This window comes from Myotis yumanensis, unplaced genomic scaffold (genome assembly GCF_028538775.1).
Source record: "Myotis yumanensis isolate MYYU_CA2020_CCGP unplaced genomic scaffold, mMyoYum1.0.hap1 SCAF_8, whole genome shotgun sequence".
Taxonomy (NCBI): domain Eukaryota; kingdom Metazoa; phylum Chordata; class Mammalia; order Chiroptera; family Vespertilionidae; genus Myotis; species Myotis yumanensis.
The window spans coordinates 45,190,862-45,211,037 of NW_027223759.1; the positions used below are offsets into that span (position 1 = coordinate 45,190,862).

Below are 20,176 nucleotides of genomic sequence, written 5' to 3' on the forward strand. Positions count from 1 at the left end.
CAAAGCATTTAAGATGAGCATTGAGCCCAGCCAGTGTGGTTTGGTGGTTGAGCATGGACCCATGAACCTGGAGATTTGATTCCTAGTCAGGGCACATGCCCGGTTGTGGGCTTGATCCCTAGAGTGGGGCTTGCAGGAGGCAGCTGATCAATGATTCTCTCTCATCTCTATCTATCTCTATCTCTCTATCTCACTCCCTTCCCTCTCTGAAATCAATAAAAATATATTTAAAATGAGCATTGACCTGCAGTTGCAGTTGTTCCTAGGCTGTAAGCTAAGACTAGTACTTCTTGATGGTGGAACTATAAAATTAGTCACACAGTTCTAATTTGCAGTTCACAGCCACAGGAGCTGTAAAACTCTTGGGCCCAGAGTTTTAGCTGCTCATAAACTGTGCAAGTCAAACTCCTAAAAGCACACCAGAGCACAAGAGATCACAATACTGGGCATGTAATTGTTTCTGAGTCCATTCTGATGTAAGGTGCTGGCTGGGATGTAAAGTGTTTTGGGCTTGTCCATCATGGTGATGTACAGAGAGGCAGTAAGTCTTCACAGAAGGTCAACGCTGTAAGTGTTAAAGAAACACTGCAGAGTGAGGGAAGGTTTATTTCTACCTTTGTGTTATAAAACATGAGGCAGCAAGTAGATATTTGCACAATGGTATTGGGTCTCCCAAGTAGGTATTTTGGGAATCTATATATATAAAAGGCTAAGTGTCTGCCCCTCCGACCGGTAGCTATGACGCACACTGACCACCAGGGGACAGATGCTCAACGCAGGGGCTGTCATGGTGCGCACTGGCCATCCTATATAATAAAAGGCTAATATGCAAATCGACTGAACAGCAGAATGACTGGTTGCTATGACATGCACTGACAACCAGGGGCAGATGCTCAATGCAGAAGCTGACCCTTTGTGGTCAGTGTGCTCCCACAAGGGGAGCGCCACTCAGCCAGAATCTGGGCTCATGGGTGGCTAGCGCAGCAGCAGTGGTGGGAGCCTCTCCCACCTCCGCAGCAGCGCTAAGGATGTCTGACTGATGGCTTAGGCCCGCTCCCAGACTGTGAGAGGGTGCAGTCTGGGCGGAGGGGCTCCCCCACCCCCCGAGTGCATGAATTTCATGCACTGAGCCTCTAGTTTAAAAATAAAAGGCACCAGGGAGCTGGTGCCAACAAACCAACACTCGGTTTCCCCCAAGTGGGACACAAGTCCTGCCACCACCCCAGAATGACACCCCAGCAAATCGCAGCCAACGCTGCCAAGACCCCATGGCACAAAATGTGGCCCACAGCCCAGCTCAGCCCAGAAATGGTCCCTGTGGGTGCTGGGTAATGACATCACATAGCAACGCCCAGCTTCCTATCCCTAGTGACTAGCCTCCTTGGAGTTTCTTCAGCCCAGGAATCCGACTTGCTTTATAGCCAGGTGCAAATATTTTACAGTTTAACCAAATGTTTGTGAAGCGTTTTCCCATGCCTCATCTCATTTGCTCCTCACAGAAGTCTTGGAGTAGGTAGATAGGAGACTCGGTAGAATCCTATTTTCTTTTCATTAGCAAGACGCGTATAGTGATATTACAATATTTCTCCTAATTAATTTCCTTTCAATGTGCATGCGGACACTAGTAATGTATAAAATAGGAAGGCTATAAATCCATAAAGGAGGTTGCAGTGGACTGACGTGGACAGAATTCATACTTATAACTAAAGTTTCATCATTACCCAGTCTACCCTGCTCTCAACTCCATTGCCATGATTAGATGATGCTGACCTCCTGGAGTAATCTGAAAAAAAGACTGGCAATATTTGGTTTTGGTGATTGCAAATTTAGACCTCATAAATATTATGTAACTCTAGTCTTTTTGCCTCTAGCCAACCAGCCTGACTGCAATTTCCAGCTACAAGTGGCATACTGACATTGAGAATTTATGAGTTTTACCGTATTAGTAGTGCACATTTCCTTTTGAATTATTCTAGCCTGTAGCCTGAAGCAGATTATAATTATCATTCCTTTTGCTACACAAATCTGAAGATCTACAAGTGGTTCAGATAGCCACATTAATATGTTTCAATGTTTTAAGTAGGCTGACAAATAAAAGCTCTATATGACAAATGAAAAGCAGATGCATTTTTTTGTATTGCTAGAATTTTTAAACTATTTTAGCTAATTAAAATCTGGTCCAAGTCACAGTGTTTGTGATTACCTATCTCATTAGAGATGGTTTTCACTTTACCATCAAAACAACAAATGCATATTTTATAGTGTGCTTGAAGCAGAATATTCAGGTAGGTGATCTATACTATAAAGTTAGTTCTACACCAAGATAAATATGTGGTCTTAGCTGTTTGGAAAGCATTTTTCCCCCCATAAAAAATGTGGCTAAGTTCTCAGGCTAGCTAGCCTATTTGCCATAATTTAACTGAAATACTGTACATTTGCAATGAAAACTAAAGGTTTGGAAACACTCAGCAGCAAGCACCTAGTATTTTAGCTACCTTATGGGTTAACTGAGCTAGCCTGGGAATGTTGCTGCCATCCACAATGTGGTTTCTAAAGGAAAAGGTGTTCCACATTGTTGGACAATTAGGAAAAGTGCAAAGTCCACTCTACTGTCTCCTACAGCCCATTCTCAGCTTCCTTCTCTTAACTGGAAAGTAGATGGAGGCTGAGCAGCCCTCAAAGACTAGAGGAGAGGACAAGACCAAGTCTCATCCCTTCCTATAAAACCTGTACCAGTTCCAGAGCCAGGATCCTCATGTTCAACTTTTTTCCAACTTCTAGAGCAGGTGAAAGGAATCAAGTCTGTTTTCAAGTTCAAGCAACCCCTCTTACCTAACCCTTAACACCAGAGTGAACATCTCAAGCCCCGATACAGCCACTCTGATAGGAAACACGTTGGCTCTGGAGGACTATTATCCCTCTCTCTCCAGAGTTCACCAATATGGGCAGGAGGTCTATTTAATAATTGTCCATAACTTAGTTGGAGTCAGTAGAACTGTTTAGCTTCAGCTCTGGCTGTAAGATTTACTAGCTGTCAACCTTCAGCAAGTTATTTAACTACTAGAGGCCCGGTGCACGAAATTCATGCATAGGTAGCGTCCCTAGGCCTGGCCGGTGATCAGGGCTGATCTGTGGGGTGGGGGGATCGGGGGCGCCCCCCTTGGCTGGCCTGGTGCCACCTGCTCACCAGCCCACTCCCCACCGCCACTGTTGGTTGGGGCCTGCAGGTTGGAGGCAGCTCCTGCGTTGAGTGTCTGTCCCCTGGTGGTCAGTGCGGTTGTTCTGCAGGTTGTTCCGCCGTTCGGTCTATTTGCATATTAGGCTTTTATTATATAGGATTCTGTGCCCTAATTTTTTCATCTGTTAAAAAATGGGAACATAACCCTGGGCAATTTTGTTCAGTGGCAATTTTGTTTAGAGCGTTGGCCAGCAGATCAAAGGGTCTTGGGTTCAATTCCTGGTCCCGGGCATGTACCTCCATTGCAGGTTCTATCCCCAGCCCCAGTTGGGGTGCGTGTGGGAAGCAGTCAATTGAAGTGTTTCTCTCGCATTGATGTTTCTTGTAATTACTCTATTACTACAAACTAGTTAATAAATACCCTTGATGACCATGTAACTACATTCTTATTCCATAGCTTTCTTAAAAAACTTTTTATTTTGAGATAACTTTAGACTTACAGAAGAGTTGCAAAAATAGTAGAGAGAATTTCCATATACTTTTCACCAGCTTCATTTATCCTCTGTTAACATTTTACATAACCATGGAGGATTTATAGACACTAAGATACAATCCTATTAGCTAGAGTACAGAAGAGAACTTATTCAGGTTCCTCCTATTTTTTCAGGAACATAATTTTTCTGTTCCAGGATCCAATTCAAGATCCCATATTGTATTTAGTTGTCATGCATCCTTAGTCACCTCAGGTCTGCAACAGTTCCTCAACCTCCCTTGTCTGTCATGACCTGGAGACCTTTGAAGAATACTGGTCAGTTATTTTATAGACTATTCCTCAATTTTGCTTTGTCTGATGTTTTCTCATGATAAAATTGAGATAGAGTATCTCAAATAATACCACACAGATGTGTCCTTCTCAGTGCACCCTATCAGAGCATTCATTATGATGTTAACCTTGCTAAGATGGTGGCTACCAAGATTATCCAATGTAAAGATACTATTTTCCATTGTAAGTATTAAATATTTTACAGAAGATACTTTGAGACTATTCAAATCTTCTGTATTTGCTTAAAAATTTCCCCACTAACTTTAGTACTCATGGGTGGATCTTGCCCGCAGCAATTTTTACTGTGATATTCTCTAATAGTGATTTCCTATTTATAATTTTGGATTTTTAAAATTAAATTTATTGGTGTGACATTGGCTAATAAGATTATATGCTTCAAGTGTACAATAATATATTACATCATCTCTATACTGCTTTACATACTCATTACCCAAAGTTTAGTTTCATTTTGTCACCATATATGATTCTCTTTATCCTCTTTTTTATTTACTTTTATATATCAACTAGAGGCCTGGTGCATGGGATTCATGCACTGGTGGGGGGCATGGCCTGTGGGGATCAGCCCGCTGTGGGAGCACCACTCATCCTGGTCAGCCAAGCGGCTGTGGACCCACCCTCTGAGCGGCTGCTCCCACAGTGGGAGTGCGCTGACCACCAGGGAGCAGCTCCTGTGTTAAGTGTCTGCTCCCTGGTGGTCAGTGCGTGTCGTAGCGACTGGTCAACCAGTCATTCTGGTTGTTCTGCTGTTTGGTCGCTGGGCTTTTATTATATAAGATACAGGCTTGTGCAGATTTATTTTTTTCTTTCAAATCCAATTCTACCATTGTTTTGTTGCTCAAGCTCTTTCAGGTTAGTTCCTGTGCCCCTTTCAATGTGCTTCATTTCCTGTCCCTTGTTTTTAGCATCCCTCACTTTCTGGCATCACAAGATGCTCTATACTCATCTTGTATTTCCCTGCCCAATCTTGAAATCAATCAAAGGACCCCCAGTTCTTTTACTGCAGAATGGTATATAGAAATAAAGATATAGCCACTAAATGTGCTGATTGCTACTGGGAAAATCACTGATTTCAGTTCCTTCAGTGAACTGAGATAGGAAACATATGCATACACAGGCATCTATATTTCTTTTCCTTTTTTTGCTGGATCAGGAAATTACTTACTTTAAAAAATATTCAATATTATTTTGTATTAGTTTCAGGTGTACAGCATGATGGTTAGACAATCATATACTTTACAAAGTGTTCCCCCCAATATTTCAGTACCCACCTGGCACCATAAATAGTTATTACAATATTACTGACTATATTCCCTATGTTGTACTTTACATCCCTGGGACTATTTTGTAACTACCAATTTGTAGTCTTACTCCCGTCACCTTTCGCCCGGTTCCCCAATCTCCCTCCCTGCTGGCAACTATCAGTCTGTTCTCTGTACCTACGAGTCTGTTTCTGTTTTGTTTGTTCATTTATATTGTTCTTTAGGTTCCATATGCAAGTAAAATCATTTTGTATTTATCTTTCTCTGACTGACTCATTTTACTTAGCATAATACCCTCTAGCTCCATCTGTGCTTTTGCAAATGATAAGATTTCATTATTTTTTATGATCAAATAATATCCCATTGTATGTATGTACCACCACTTTTTTATTCATTTGTCTATTGATAGGCACTTGGGTTGCTTCCAAATCTTGGCTACTGTAAATAATGCTGCCTTTTTAGGAACCTCCATACTGTTTTCCATAGTGGCTGTACCACTCTGCATTCCCACCAACAGTGCACAAGGGTTCCCTTTCTCCACATCCTCATCAACACTTGTTGTTTGTTGATTTACTGATGATAGCCATTCTGACATGTGTGAGGTGATATCTCATTTTGGTTTTAATTTGCATCTCTCTGATGGTTAGTGACATTGAGCACCTTTTCATATATCTATTGGCCATCTGAATGTCCTCTTTGGAGAAGTGTCTATTCAGGTCCTCTGCACATTTTTAAACTGGATTGTTTGCTTTTTTGGTGTTGAGTTGTATGAGTTCTTTATAAAATTGGACACTAACCCCTTATCTGATGTGCAGTTGCAAACATCTTTTCCCATTCAGTGGGTTGTGTTTTCATTTTGTTGATAGTTTCCTTTGTGCAAAAGATTTTTAGTTTTATATAGTCCTATTTGTTTTTTCTTTTTATTTCCTTGCCTGAGGACATCTATCAGAAAAAATATTGCTAAGAGAAATGTCATAAATTTTACTATGTTTTCTTTTAGGAGTTTTATGGTTTAAGTCTTATATTTAAGTCTTTAATTCATTTTGAGTTTATTCCTGTATATGGTATAAGAAGGTGGTCTGATTTCATTTTTTTTTTCATGTTTCTGTCCAATTCCAGAGTTGTTGTTTTTTAAAAAATATATTTTATTGATTTTTTACAGAGAGGAAGAGAAAGGGATAGAGAGCCAGAAACATCGATGAGAGAGAAACATCGATCAGCCGCCTCCTGCACGCCCCCTACTGGGGATGTGCCCGCAAACAAGGTACATGCCCCCAATTGGAATTGAACCTGGGACCTTTCAGTCCGCAGGCCGACGCTCTATCCACTGAGCCAAACCGGTCAGGGACAATTCCAGAGTTTGTTTGTCTGTTTGTTTGTTTTATTGATTTTTTGCAGAGAGGAAGGGAGAGGGATAGAGAGTTAGAAACATCGATGAGAGAAACATTGATCAGCTGCCTCCTGCACACCCCCTACTGGGGATGTGCCCGCAACCAAGGTACATGCCCTTGACTGGAATCCAACCCGGGACCCTTCAGTCTGCAGGCCGACGCTCTATTCACTGAGCCAAACCGGCTAGGGCAATTCCAGAGTTTTTTAATTGCTATAATGTATATGGGATGACAATACTACTTGCTGAAGCATGAAAAGCTACCATGTTCTTTGCAGGAAAACTATATCCTTTCATAGGCTTAATAATAATAATAATAATAATACAGACATGCTTGTAGCAATTTTTTAAATAATTTCATACACATTATTTTATTTGGTCCAACAACCTGTGTAAAGTAAGCTGGAAAGATATTCTTGTACTTATTTTACAGGCAAAACCCCCTGAGACTCAAGAAGGGTGAGGGATTTGCTCAAGATCACAAAAGTTACAAGTGGCAAATCTGGATTTCAAACTTAAGCCTATTTTTAAAAACCTTTTTATTTATAGAAAATGTCACACATACACAAAATAAACAGAGTACTATAACTGCCATGTACCCATCATCCAGTTTTAACAATTATCCACTCATGCTGATTGTTTCATCTATAACCATCCTCCTTTCCCACTGAATTAGTTGGAAGCCCATCCCAGACATATCATTTCATCTGTAAATATTTCAGTATGTATATCTAAAAGATGATAACTCCTTTTAATGATTTAACAATACAACCACATCACACCTAAAAGATTAACAATAATTCCTTAATATCATCAAATATTTGGGTAGTCTTCTGATATTCTTTTGTCATATATATATATAATTTTTTTCATTAAACAAATAGTTTGTTAAAATATGACCCAAATACTGCATTTGATTGGCATGTCTCGTGCCTGTTTTAATCAATTCCTTTCTCCACCTGAAATGCCTTTCTTTGTCCCTAACATCTCCCACATTCTGAAATTTACTAGTTGTATCTCACCGATGACATTTAACATGTTTCTTATATTTCCTATAGACTTATATTAAACTGAGAGAGTTGTTTTGATTCAAGTTCAGTTTTTTTTTAGTAAGAATTATTTAATAGATGGTGGTGGGCTCAGACAGCTGTCTCTCCTTTTGTGATGTTAGCAACCATTGATGGCTTCAATCCATTAACTCATTAGGGATTTGACAAGTGGTGATATTTTATCAGACCTCTTTCAATTGTTGGCAGAAATACTTCTATAAAGAAAAACTTTCTTTTACCAAAGGATTTGGTCAACCTGAGGTTCAGTTCATATAGAAAACTAAGCTAAAGGCTTGATTATTTCTTTTGATTTAATCAGTTTTCAGACTAGCTAGTTAAAAACTTAGAGCTTTGATCAATAAACCCAGTGTTCTTAATAAGAGATTAGATAAAATTTCTATCTGGAAGATTTTATCTAAAATATTATCTATTTCTGTGTAAATAACTTCTATGTAACAGACTGAGTCAGTGAAACTTAATTTTACTTTGAAGTAAAAATACTGGTCAGAGTCCAGTAAAACAGATACACTTCACTAATTTTTATCATAAAGTAAAACATTAATTACCCAGATTTAATAAATCACATATCTTCTCCATCCCTCTTTTCTCACACTTTCATTTTTGGGGGGTGGGGTGGGGCTGGAAGAACAGTGGTAACAAGACAAGACTGCAATTTAAAGGGGACAAAAACCCAAATCCGAATGGATTTTTTTCTTTAAGAAAGAAACCCAAAACCAAAAGAAAACAGGTAAAATTAGCTATTGGAAATTATGGCCATGTGAATCAACCCTTGCTCCCCACATCTGGCAGCACTTAGCTCCCCAGGGCATGCTTGGTGCCCCAGGGCACTGTTACACATGTTTGACCAGCAGGGCAACAACAAAGGACACAGAGGCTATAAAAAGAGGCAGCAGGTAACCATCAGGCTGGCCAAATGGCTGAGGCTCTTTGACAAAACACACAATGAAGCAACTGGTTATTCCCATGGCTGAAAACTCAAGGAGGGGAGGGCTTTATTTTAGGATTCAAGTTCCACAACCCATTTCTTTAAGTCACTGGATTACTTCCTTGTTTTAATCAGGTCCACAAATCCTCCCTTTTCTTTCAGACATTCCGTGAGTAACATCAGAGACAAACTATATAAAGCCACCTTGTCTTCTTGCCAAAAACCTATCTGAAAATTCAACTAGACTGTTTTCTAGACTTTACCCCCAGACTGTGGAGGAAGTGAAGGTGCCAAGTTATTCTGCAAACACTTTGGCATTATACTAAAAAAGAGACAGAAGTGTTCATGAATGAGATGGTCTATCTTATTATATTCATTCTGCAATTTAGATGAGCATATAGTACTATCAGTTTTAAATATGGCTCCTAACAAAGCAGACATTTCATAATTATGAAGTAGGGGCTTTGCCTTTCCCACAGCCTAAAGCCCTCTTTTGGAGCTGTTGGTAGGGGAGTGTCTCTCTTCTCTTCCACCATGAATCCTTACCCTCCTCTTTACTAAAACTACAAAACATACTGAAGGCCGAAGGTGTGTGTGTGTGGCGGAGGGGGCGGGGGGGGGGGGGGGGAGGATATGGGAAGGGGACATCTGTAACACTTTCAACAATAAAGATAAAATAAAAACAAAACAAAACATACCAATGTATTCCTTCTAATACAATCTTAGCAAAGCAGAAATGATAACTCCTATTAAACTAAAGCTTTATGGAGATACTAGTGACCTGGTGCACGAAATTCATGCACATTAAAAGGGGATTAATTAGAGGAAATATTTTAATATTGCTATTTGCACTTTCTCTATAATAGAGGTGTCAGAGATGAAAGAAAATTAGTAAAATGTATATGAAAATCTTCCTCCTGTCAGAGTGTGGGGTGCACCACAGGACCCAGAGTCAAGTCCCCACCCACCCACGTGCACCTCAAAATCATGCGAGACCCAGACCCGGCCGGCCCCCTCTCATTGGGCTAGATCCAGACCTGGCCGGTCCCACCCTTGTCAAGCCCCGCCGGGTGGGGGGTGTGGCCTGAGGTCCCCCAGCCTGGCGCCGGGGCGGGGGTTGAGGCCTGAGGTCCCCCATCAAGCCCCACCGGGCGGGGGGGGGGGGGCAGCCTCAGGTCCCTGCTGATTGCTCCTTAAGGCTCATTATGGGAACTAGGCCTCAGCTGTGGGTGCAGTCATCTTTGTGGTGGAGTGAGGGTCAATTTGCATATTCCCTCTTTATTATATAGGATTCTCTTAACCCAAAGGAATGATTCTAGTACTTGGAAATTTTATGTTCCAAACAGGTTGTAGTGGAGATATTTGGGGGCAATCAGACCTTTCCAATGATTTCAGTTACACCATTGTTAACAATCTGTTTCATAAGAATAAAACTCTGGGGGGGCACTATAAATGTCTTTAGTGTCCTATTCCAATGAAATATTTCTTAATTATGAATTTTAGAAAATGATGAGCACTTAAGATAAAATATTTCTAAATTGCCATATTTATTTTTCAAAACAATTTTAGAGAGAAAGGCAAAGAGGGGGAGAGGGGATTTTAGAGAGAAAGGAAAAGAGGGGGAGAGGGGAGAGGGAGAGAGAGAAAGAGAGAGAGAGAGAGAGAGAGAGAGAGAGAGACAGAGACAGAGAAACATCAATTTTTATTGTTCTACTTATTTATGCATTCATTGATTCCTGCATGTACCCTGACCAGGGATCAAACCTGTAACCTTGGCCCATCAGGATGACACTAACCAACTTAGCTACCTGGCCAGGCAAAACAATTTCTTAAAACTAAGCAACAAGATTTTTTGATGTATGACATATACATACATGTATACATGTGGGTGTGTGTTTAATTGTGGAATTAAGAAATCTTTTGCCTCACTAGTGTGGCTCAGTGGTTGAGAACTGATCTATGAACCAGAAGGCCACTGGTTCGATTCCAGGTCAGGGTACATGCTCGAGTTGCAGGCTCCATCCCCAGTAGGGGGCATGCAGGAGGCAATGATTCCCTCTCATCATTGCTGTTCCTATCTCTTGCTCCTTCTCCCTTCCTCTCTGAAATCAATAAACATATATTTCTAAAAAAGGCATCTTTTAACAAATGGATAACATACAATTAAATATCTGGAGAAGCTAAGTATACTTTCATTTTTAAGTACAGAAGAAAGTGAAAGATTTTTATTAAGAAACAGAGTATTTCTTACTAACTGATGCTGCTCCAGTGACTCTAATCAATACTAATAAAAGGGTAATATGCTAATTAGACCAGGAGACCTTCCGGACAAAGCCATGGTGGCGGGGCCAAGGCAGAGGTGGTTAGGGGTGATCAGGCCAGCAGGGGAGGGCAGTTGGGGGTGAGCAGGCCAGCAGTGGGGGGCAGTTGGGGATGAGCTGGCTGGTGGGGGTGGCAGTTGGGGGAGAGAAGGCCAGTGGAGGTGGGCAGTTGGGGGTGAGCAGGCCAGCAGGCAGAGTGGTTAGGGGCGATCAGGCAGGCAGGCAGGTGAGCGGTTAGGAGCCAGTAGTCCCGGATTGCAAGAGGGATGTCCGACTGCCGGTTTAGGCCTGACATCCCCCAAAGGGTCCTAGATTGGAGAGGGCGCAGGCAGTCGGACATCCCCCAAAGGGTCCTAGATTGGAGAGGGTACAGGCTGGGCTGAGGGACACCCACCACCCCGTTCACAAATTTTGTGCACTGGGCCACTAGTCTATATATATAAAAGCCAAGTGACCAGAATGCCGGACCCAGTAGCTTTGACGTGCACTGCGGCCCCAATTGGCCCCAATTGGGGCGGGCCAGCCGGGTCCCACCCATGCACAAATTTGTGCACCGGGCCTCTAGTATAAGAAAAAAGGCAGAAAGGTAATTGATGACTACATTACTATTGCTCTTGACTTTATTACAAAACAGAAGCATATCAAAAATTTAAATTCAGAAAGATAATTTCAAATGCTGAAGGCTAGGGCCAGGGTTTGCAGGTTAAGAATACAGACAGGAGTTTTGTCCGAGTATCCCTTCTGTAATGTGATAACTTCTTGCCTGCTTTAGTTAATTTCTACCTCTGCAATGATTTTTGTGTGTTTGTTTTTGTTTTTGTTAATGTAGGTTTACAAATGAGCTAAATTCTAGTTCACGAGTTTGAGGTAGTTAGTTTTATGGGGTATAGTTTTTTCATTCACCTGGTATTTTGGAAAATGTTTGCCATAGATGTCCATACAACAGGGGACTCTAAGACCAGAAAACATTTTCTTTATCTCTACTTTATTGTAATACTAGAGGCCCGGTGCACGAAATTTGTGCACTCAGGAGGGGGGCATCCCTCAGTCCAGCCTGTGCCCTCTCGCAGTCCGGGAGCCCTCGGGGGATGTCTGACCGACAGCTTAGGCCCTCTTCGGGGAGCGGGCCTAAGCCGTTAGTGGGACATCCTTACCACTGCCTCGGAGGTGGGAGAGGCTCCCACCACTGTTGCTGCGCTCACCAGCTGTGAGCCCAGCTTCTGGCTGAGCAGTGCTCCCCCTGTGGGAGTGCACTTACCACTAGGGGGGAGCTCCTGCATTGAGCATTTGCCTCCTGGTGGTCACTGTGTGTCACAGCGACCGGTTGTTCTGCTGTTGGGTCAATTTGCATATTAGCCTTTTATTATATAGGATAGACTGATTCTTCTATTCATGCTTTAGATTGGATTTTATAAATGGACAAGAACTAAAAGATGCTGGAATTTTATAGTTCAAGGATTTTTAAGTGTATTTTTCACAATATTTTAAAAGCAAATACATAAGGACAGTTATAATTATTGACAATAGTAAACTGCACTTTTTAATAAAAATATATTTTTATTCATTTTAAAGGGAAGAGAGATATAGAAACATCAACAATGAGAGAGAATCATTGATCGGCTGCCTCTTGCACATCCCTCACCAGGGATGGAGCCTGTAACCTGGGCATGTGCCCTGACCCGGAATTAAACTGTGACCTCTTTGGTTCATAGGTTGATGCTCAAGCACTGAGCCACATCTGTAAAAAAAAAAAAAAAAATGTTTTTATTGATTTCTAAAGAGAGAGGAAGGGAGAAGGATAGAGATAGGATCATCAATGAGAAACATCATCAGTCAGCTGCCTCCTGCAAGATCCCTACTGGAGACCAAGCCCACAATCCAGGCATGTGCCCTGCAGGGAATCAAACCAGTTACCTCTTAGTTCATTGGTGGATGCTCAACCACTGAGCCAAACCGGTCAGGTCACAACTATACTTTTAAAAGAGATACATGCTCTATGGAATGTACTGAACCTCTCCTGATTTGTTATGGTTTGACCATGTACTTCCTATTGAATTCTTATTCTCTAATTTCCCTTCTTTGTTCAGGCTACGCTATATCTAGAAGACTAAAAATGACCTATAAAGTTGCTTTAACAATACGTGGCTAAAGTAACATACTAATCATGATAAGTTTAACACAAAATCCAGAATCAAGTTAGATATGGTTTTAATGTTCTTAAATTATTGAAGTGAATTCATATCTATAATTGCCATTAAAAGCAAGCACTGTCCTTCCTTTTTTTAACCCCCAAGAAACTGATTTTCCAGAGCTTCAAATTATTACATATCTAAATCTATGTCATGTAGTTCACAGCAAAACAAACTAATTATTATTTTTTAAATAAATCTTCCTTCCAGAGATGCCCATTATGTTATTGGTAAGCAAAAAAACAAGTTGCAGATCATGTGTAATATGATATCATTAAAAACACACATGGACGTTTGCACATGCATAGAAAAATAAAAGTCTAGGTGAGGATAATTACTAAGTTTTCCTGCTTAAAATTCTTCAGTTTGTCAACCACTTTTAGAACATAATTCTAATTTCTCAAAGTCTCCAAGGCTCTGCATGGTCTTGTCTCTGCCTACCTCTCTAGCCTCCTCACACTCCACTCTCCTTGTCACTCACTGCCCCCCACAACCACAGTCCCTTTGTGTTCCTGACATTTTAAGTCCTTTCTTGTCTGTGCATTTGCTCTTTCACCAACTCCTCACATCACTGGCTCATTCACATCCTTCAGGCCTCAGCTCAAACGTCACTTCATCAGAGGCCTGGGACTGGGAGAGATGGGCGGACATGCCCTGGAGCTCTCCTGTGGTCCCTCCCCAGCCCCGATCTTGCACCAGTGTGGTCCCTCAGCCTGGCCTGCACCCTCTCACAATCCAGAACCCCTCGGGGCATGTCGGAGAGCCAGTTTCAGCCTGATCCCTGCAGGCCAGGCCAAGGGACCCCACTGGTGCACCAATCCATGCACCAGGCCTCTAGTTTTATATAAGGGACTTGACCATCCAAGGATTTGGGTATCCATGGGTCTCTGAAAGCAATTCCTCAAGGATACCAAGGAATCCTATCTAATAAAAGAGTCATATGCAAATTGACCATCATTCCAACACACAAGATGGCTGCCCCTATGTGGACACAAGATGGCCGGCAGGGGAGGGCAGTTGTGGGTGATCAGGCCAGCAGGGGAGGGCAGTTGGGGGTGATCAGGCCTGCAGGGGAGAGCAGTTAGGGGTGACCAGGCTGGCAGGGGAGAGCAGTTAGGGGCAACTAGGTTGGCAGGGGAGGACAGTTAGGGGTGACCAGGCCAGCAGGGGAGGGCAGTTGGGGGGGACCAGGCCTGCAGTGGATAGCAGTTGGGGGCGACCAGGCCAGCAGGGGAGAGCAGTTAGGAGTGACCAGGCCAGCAGGGGAGGGCAGTTAGGGGTAATTGGGCCAGCAGGGGAGCAGTTAGGCATCGATCAGGCTTGCAGGGGAGTGGTTAGGGGGTGATCAGAGAGGCAGGCAGGCAAGCAAGCAGTTGGGAGCCAGCAGTCCTGGATTGTAAGAGGGGTCCCAGATTAGAGAGCGTGCAGGCTGGGTTGAGAGACACACATCCTCCCCCTCCCCCCGTGCATGAATTTTGTGTGCCGGGCCTCTAGTGACTTTATAATAAAATATATTCACACACATGAAATATATATATTTGATTACCTATAAATATGACACCTGATGGCTAACTCTAACCACAGAGATATATGGTTGCATGTGTTAGGTTGGGCGTTCTCTAGTATTTACCATCTACCCCAGTGCTGGCTCAGTGTCCGGCATATCATCAACAATCAGTAAATGTTTGTTGAATGAAGGAAGGAACCCATTCATTTCCAGTTCCTGAAGTGATTTTGGATTATATACCTCATTCTTCTAGACCCCTTCTCATTACTCTGAAGGGGAAAATGGGTGTAGGGAACCAATCTGATTATTGCTATAAGTAATAGTTGTCTGTCCTGATCCAGAAATCTCATGTTTGCTTTCAGGACAAAAATCAATAAATATAGGTCTTAAAAATTCATTACGCCCTAACTGGTTTGGCTCAGTGGATAGAGCATCAGCTTGTGAACTGAAGGGTCCCAGGTTCGATTCTGGTCAAGGGCACATGCCTGGGTTTCAGGCTTGATCCCCAGTAGGGGACGTGCAGGAGGCAGCCAATCAATGATTCTCTTTCATCATTAATGTTTCTATCTCTCTTTCCCTCACCCTTCCTCTCTGAAATCAATAAAGATATATATATTTTAAAAATTCATTGCCTTCCCCTCTGGATGGGATGGTGGTACAGAATTGGTAGCTCTGACTCATTTGTGCTTATACCAGGTCAACTAGCCTGTAGCTGTAGTTTTATTAACAGGCCCAAAACTTTCTCTTCAATTGTGTGGCCATCTATTCATCTCAATATGTCTCAGGAACTGAAATAAATGTTGAAGATGCTAAGACAAATTTTAAAGATTATATTGTGAAAATGAGACTAAGATGTGAAAGCAAGAAAGCCTTTATGCTTTCTGTAGCAAACACAACATCTAAGTAGGCAATTAGGAGTTTTCTGTGAAAGCTTTAAAAGCCTCACTAAGAAAAGGAAAAATCCACAATAAGAGGGAGAAGGTTCTTCCGTGAGCTACTTCCTAAGTTAAAATACAGGGCTCTCTCTAGAAAATAAAGGATCTCAGCAATGATTATCAATGGCGGCTAACATGACAAAAGAGAGAACAACCAGACATGTGCCTCCTGATGGGAGTATATGACACTACCTATGATGTATTCTTGCCAAAAAAAATATTTGAACTTTAATCTGATCAAACTCCAGGATGGAAGTGATGGAGTTTACAGAAATTACAGGGAAAAGAAAAATGGTAAGTGACATCATGATGATCCAATCAGAAAATCTAGCCTGAAAAAATCTACAGAATAAATGACCTGGTTTCTTTAACAAATAAATCACAAGGGGGAAAAAGAGGGAAGAGGAAGCCTATAGATTAAAAGATTAAAGAGACACATCAATCAAATGCAATGTGTCGACTGTGTCTGGTTCCTGAATCCAACAAATCAACTGTGAAAAAAAATCCAGGAAATCTAGACATTAACATATTTGATGCTAAGAAATTATTCTCAAATTCTGTAAGATTTAATAATGGTGTATTTTTAAGTACTTATATTTAAATATTTTAGAGTTGCCTACTGAAATATTTATGGATGTATATTTAAGATCTGCTTCCACAGATAATCTTTAAAGGAGGAATACAAGGAGTAGATGAGTGTAGAAGTAAACCAACATTGTTGAAGTTGGGTGATGGGTCAATGGAAGTTCGTTATACTACTAGAGGCCCAGTGCATGAAAATTCATGCACTGGAGGGGGGTCCCTCAGCCCGGCCTGCCCCCTCTCACAGTCTGGGAGCCCTCAGGGGTGGGAGGCGACCCAGCAATCAGGGGAAGGCAACGTCCCATCACACCTCTGCTGCTGCCACTGCTGGCAGCGCAAGCCTTGGCCGGCCCTGGTTACCTGAGCCTCAGGTGGCCCTGGGTAGCTGGGCAGCCACCATCCGAGCTTGCCTGCGCCTCGGGCCGGCCCTGGGTGGCTGGGGGGCTGAGGGGGCTGGGGGACTCTGGAGGCAGGCACGTGCCTGTCGCCCCAGCGGGGTTGAAGGGATTGGTTACCACCATCTTGTGGCTGCGGGTGCCGCCATATTTGAAGGTGGGACAGTCAATTAGCATATTCCCTCCTTATTGGCTATGGGCACCACCATCTTTGTGACAGCGTGAGGGTCAATTAGCATATTCCCCTTTTATTAGATAGGATTCTCTTTAGTGTATATTTAAAATTTTCCCCAAGAAAAAGCTAAAAGAGTAAAAAAAAAAGAAAGCTTTTATCAGTTATCATAGTACCCATCAAAACACATCTACACCAGTTCTCACCTGGCCCAATAATGGCATCAATATCACAATGAGTGTTTATGAAAATGCAGATTTCTGAGCTCTGCCCCAGACATATTGATTATGAAAATTCAAGTATAGGAGCTAGAATATGCATTTCAACAAACTAAGAAATTTTTACACACACTAAAGTTTCTTACATAAATGATCCTTATAAACACTAAAGCTTGAGAACCACTTACTGGGCATTTTGTGTCAGTTTCAGCCTTACTTTCCAGGTGAGAAAGTAAAAGGATAAAGATAAATTAACCAGTCAGAGTAATTTTGAAACCTTAAAAGAACTGAGATCTTTAAGCCTTTCGAATCTTGACTGTCCAGTTTACTGTTCAAGCACCAACTAAGCAACATTGTTTAAAAATATATTATGATTAGCTTTTAAAAGTTTGGTTCAAATTCCACCAGAACCAATTTACCCTTTTGATCCTTCAAGACTAACACACACACACACACACACACACACACACACACACCATAAGTATCACAGGGGTCCCATATAAGATATCTTTAAAAAGAAGGCTCTATCAAGATGAAAGAGATAGCTTGGCATTCTGATAAAAGTGGAGGTGTTCATGGCCAAATCCCTGGGGTTTGGCTGAAAACAGAAAGCCCATTTTCATTTGATAGGGCTTTAGTATAAGGTATATAGCGGGGGGTGGGTGGGTTAGGGGTGTCACCTGCCTGCCATTGGTGAAGATTATGTGTCCGGAGGCCATGTCCTTTTCCAAGGTGAGGGTTCTGGAGGCCAATTTTCATCTGCCCAGAAAGGTCACTGGTGGGGCTGCATGGTTTGGGTTTCTTAGAGCTCTTCTTGTTTGTAAAGACACCCTTGGCTTCCATGCTTGGTAATGGCCTTTCAAAAGTTATTAGAGAAAATATGAGGTGGGCACATTTTTCTATTTATCTAAATGGCTACAATCATACCCTAGCCCCTTTTGTTATTAATCCAAGTGGCTTGATTTTGAATTAAAGGAGTGGGCTAGAATAAAAAATGGAAGTACACAGATCTTTTAATGAGAAAAAAACAGCACTTTCATTTTCTCCCCAACATTTTATGAAAATTTTCAAACATATAAAAATATTCAAAGAATTGTACAGTATACTACCTATATTCTAAAATTAACATTTCACTATATTTGTTCTTTATCACATTTCTAAACATTCCACTATCCATTTTTTATGCATTTCAAAGTAAGTTTCAAAAGATCAATAACCCATTCCCCCTTACTTCAACATGCATATCATTGCCCAAACTTCAATTTGTGTGTTTAGAGTTCCTTATCTTTTGTATACTGAGGTAAACTTTATATGCTATGATATGCACAAATCTTAAGCATATCATTTGATGAGTTCTGACAAAGGCATATTCCTGTGTAACCAAGTGTCTATCAGAATACAAACTATTACCAATACCCCAGGAAGTTTCCTCTCCTCCCTTCCCAGCAATCCCACCTTTACCCAGTACTTGGGGAAATATGTGGTCTGATGCTTCCACATCATCTCGTGAGGTGGGACTGAAATTTTAAGTAATACTTTCCAAGTAGGATAACTTAAGCCACAGACAGAATAATTATTTTTCTTAGATCATATGAACATGACATGAAAACAAAAATATCAGACCCTGAACATTTCCATACTTTTCCCATTTGACTATATCCCAAAATTTCATTTTAAAATTTCTGAATTAAATGAAAACTTCAAAATTAAACTTCTGACTGCTTCCAAGCAAATAGACAATTTTTTGTTTTTGCTATGTTAATCCCCACCCAAGGATATTTTTCCACTTATTTTTAGAGAGAGTGGAAGGGAGGGGGAGAAACAGAGAGAAAGAAACATTGATTGGCTGCCTCCCACACACACCCCGGCCAGGGCCCGGGATAGAGCTTGCAACCAAGGTACATGCCCTTGGTGGGAATCGAACCCTAAACCCTTCAGTCCACAGGCCAAGACTCTGTCCACTGAGCCAAACCTGCTAGGAAGCAAGTAGACAATTTTTTCATAACCTTTTATCGGAGCAAACCTACAGGAATACTAGTATAGCTACTAAAAAAATACTTCACACGGGAAATGCAATTAAGTTTAATTAAAATGAATGCTAATATTCCTCTTATAATAATAAAAACAAATGTTTGAAATCTACTTTAATGAAAGGAAAATCCCCTAGAGTATTATACAGATAAAAATACATTTAGAGTGGAGGAAGGCAAAGGGGGGGAGGGGGAGATTATGAATATAGGGGACATCTGTAATGGGGTCAACAATAAAAAAATTTTTGTGAAATTATATATTTGTTTAATATTTGAATTTTTATTATTACTCTAATGCAATCTAGACTTCAAAAATCAATGACTCTATTAATTCTACTATTTTCTACTTAGGCAAGCAAAGGCAGTAAGTAATGTTGCAAGGATATTCTTAGGATATCTGAAAACTACCAATAAACAGCATCTTTTTTCTTATTTGTTTAATAACTGCTGTCATTCTCTTTGTAAGCAGCAATCACAAGATGTCAAACAAATTCTGCCTTGACTGTGGGTACTGATAGATGTCTCTGCTTGCTTTTATTAAAAACAAAAAATTTTCCCTGCATTAATTACCAACACAGGAGAAGTGGGGGCACTGCTGGGATGTTCACCAGACTCTGGGCAAGCAGAGATGCAGCACAGAAAACCATGGAGCAAACTCAAATACTGAAAACCGGAACACATTTTTCTTTAACTCCCTTGGGGACTCAGGAACTCAAAGTCTTAGATTCCCTTAAAGGGAAAAGCAGGAGCATGCACGGGGGCAGGGTGGGATCATGTTTATCAGTCACAACAGTTCATCTGGGCCTGGATCCAGGTAGTCTGCATGTCTAAATTTGATGAAATATAGGCGCCACCAGGTAATAGTAGTGGTCAGGGAGCTTGCCAGAAACCTGTAACTCAAAACGGAAAAATGAAATTAAAAGACTACTTTGGCCAGGCAATTTCTTTCTTCAGGATGCAATAACTGCAAACTACAAAGTTGAAAGAACAGACAATTCTTTGTATGTTTTAAAGTTTCTTCTTCCTAATGTGACACAACATCTGGGCCAGAAAAGTATACACAGTTTCAAACTTGCATTTCCATATCGAACTGTAAAGTTTTAGTAGAACTTCCCCTCCTCTTTCTTCTTTCTCTTCTCCACATTCTGCATGGGAGTTTGG

General features: G+C 41.4%; 1 protein-coding gene across 3 annotated transcripts in view; it reads right to left on the reverse strand.

The window, feature by feature from the left end:
- The window catches only part of METAP1D (methionyl aminopeptidase type 1D, mitochondrial), a 74,208-nt gene that overhangs the window by 38,710 nt on the left and 15,322 nt on the right, over positions 1-20,176 (reverse strand). Inside the window, exon 1 of one of the 3 annotated variants that reach the window (XM_070422753.1) lies at positions 17,670-17,734. The exons of the other annotated variants lie outside the window; for them this stretch is intronic. Within the exon in view, the coding sequence (XP_070278854.1) occupies positions 17,670-17,676 (7 nt within the window). The 5' untranslated portion in view covers positions 17,677-17,734. Of the gene's footprint in view, positions 1-17,669; positions 17,735-20,176 lie in introns of those variants that run through there. 3 annotated transcript variants of the gene reach the window in all.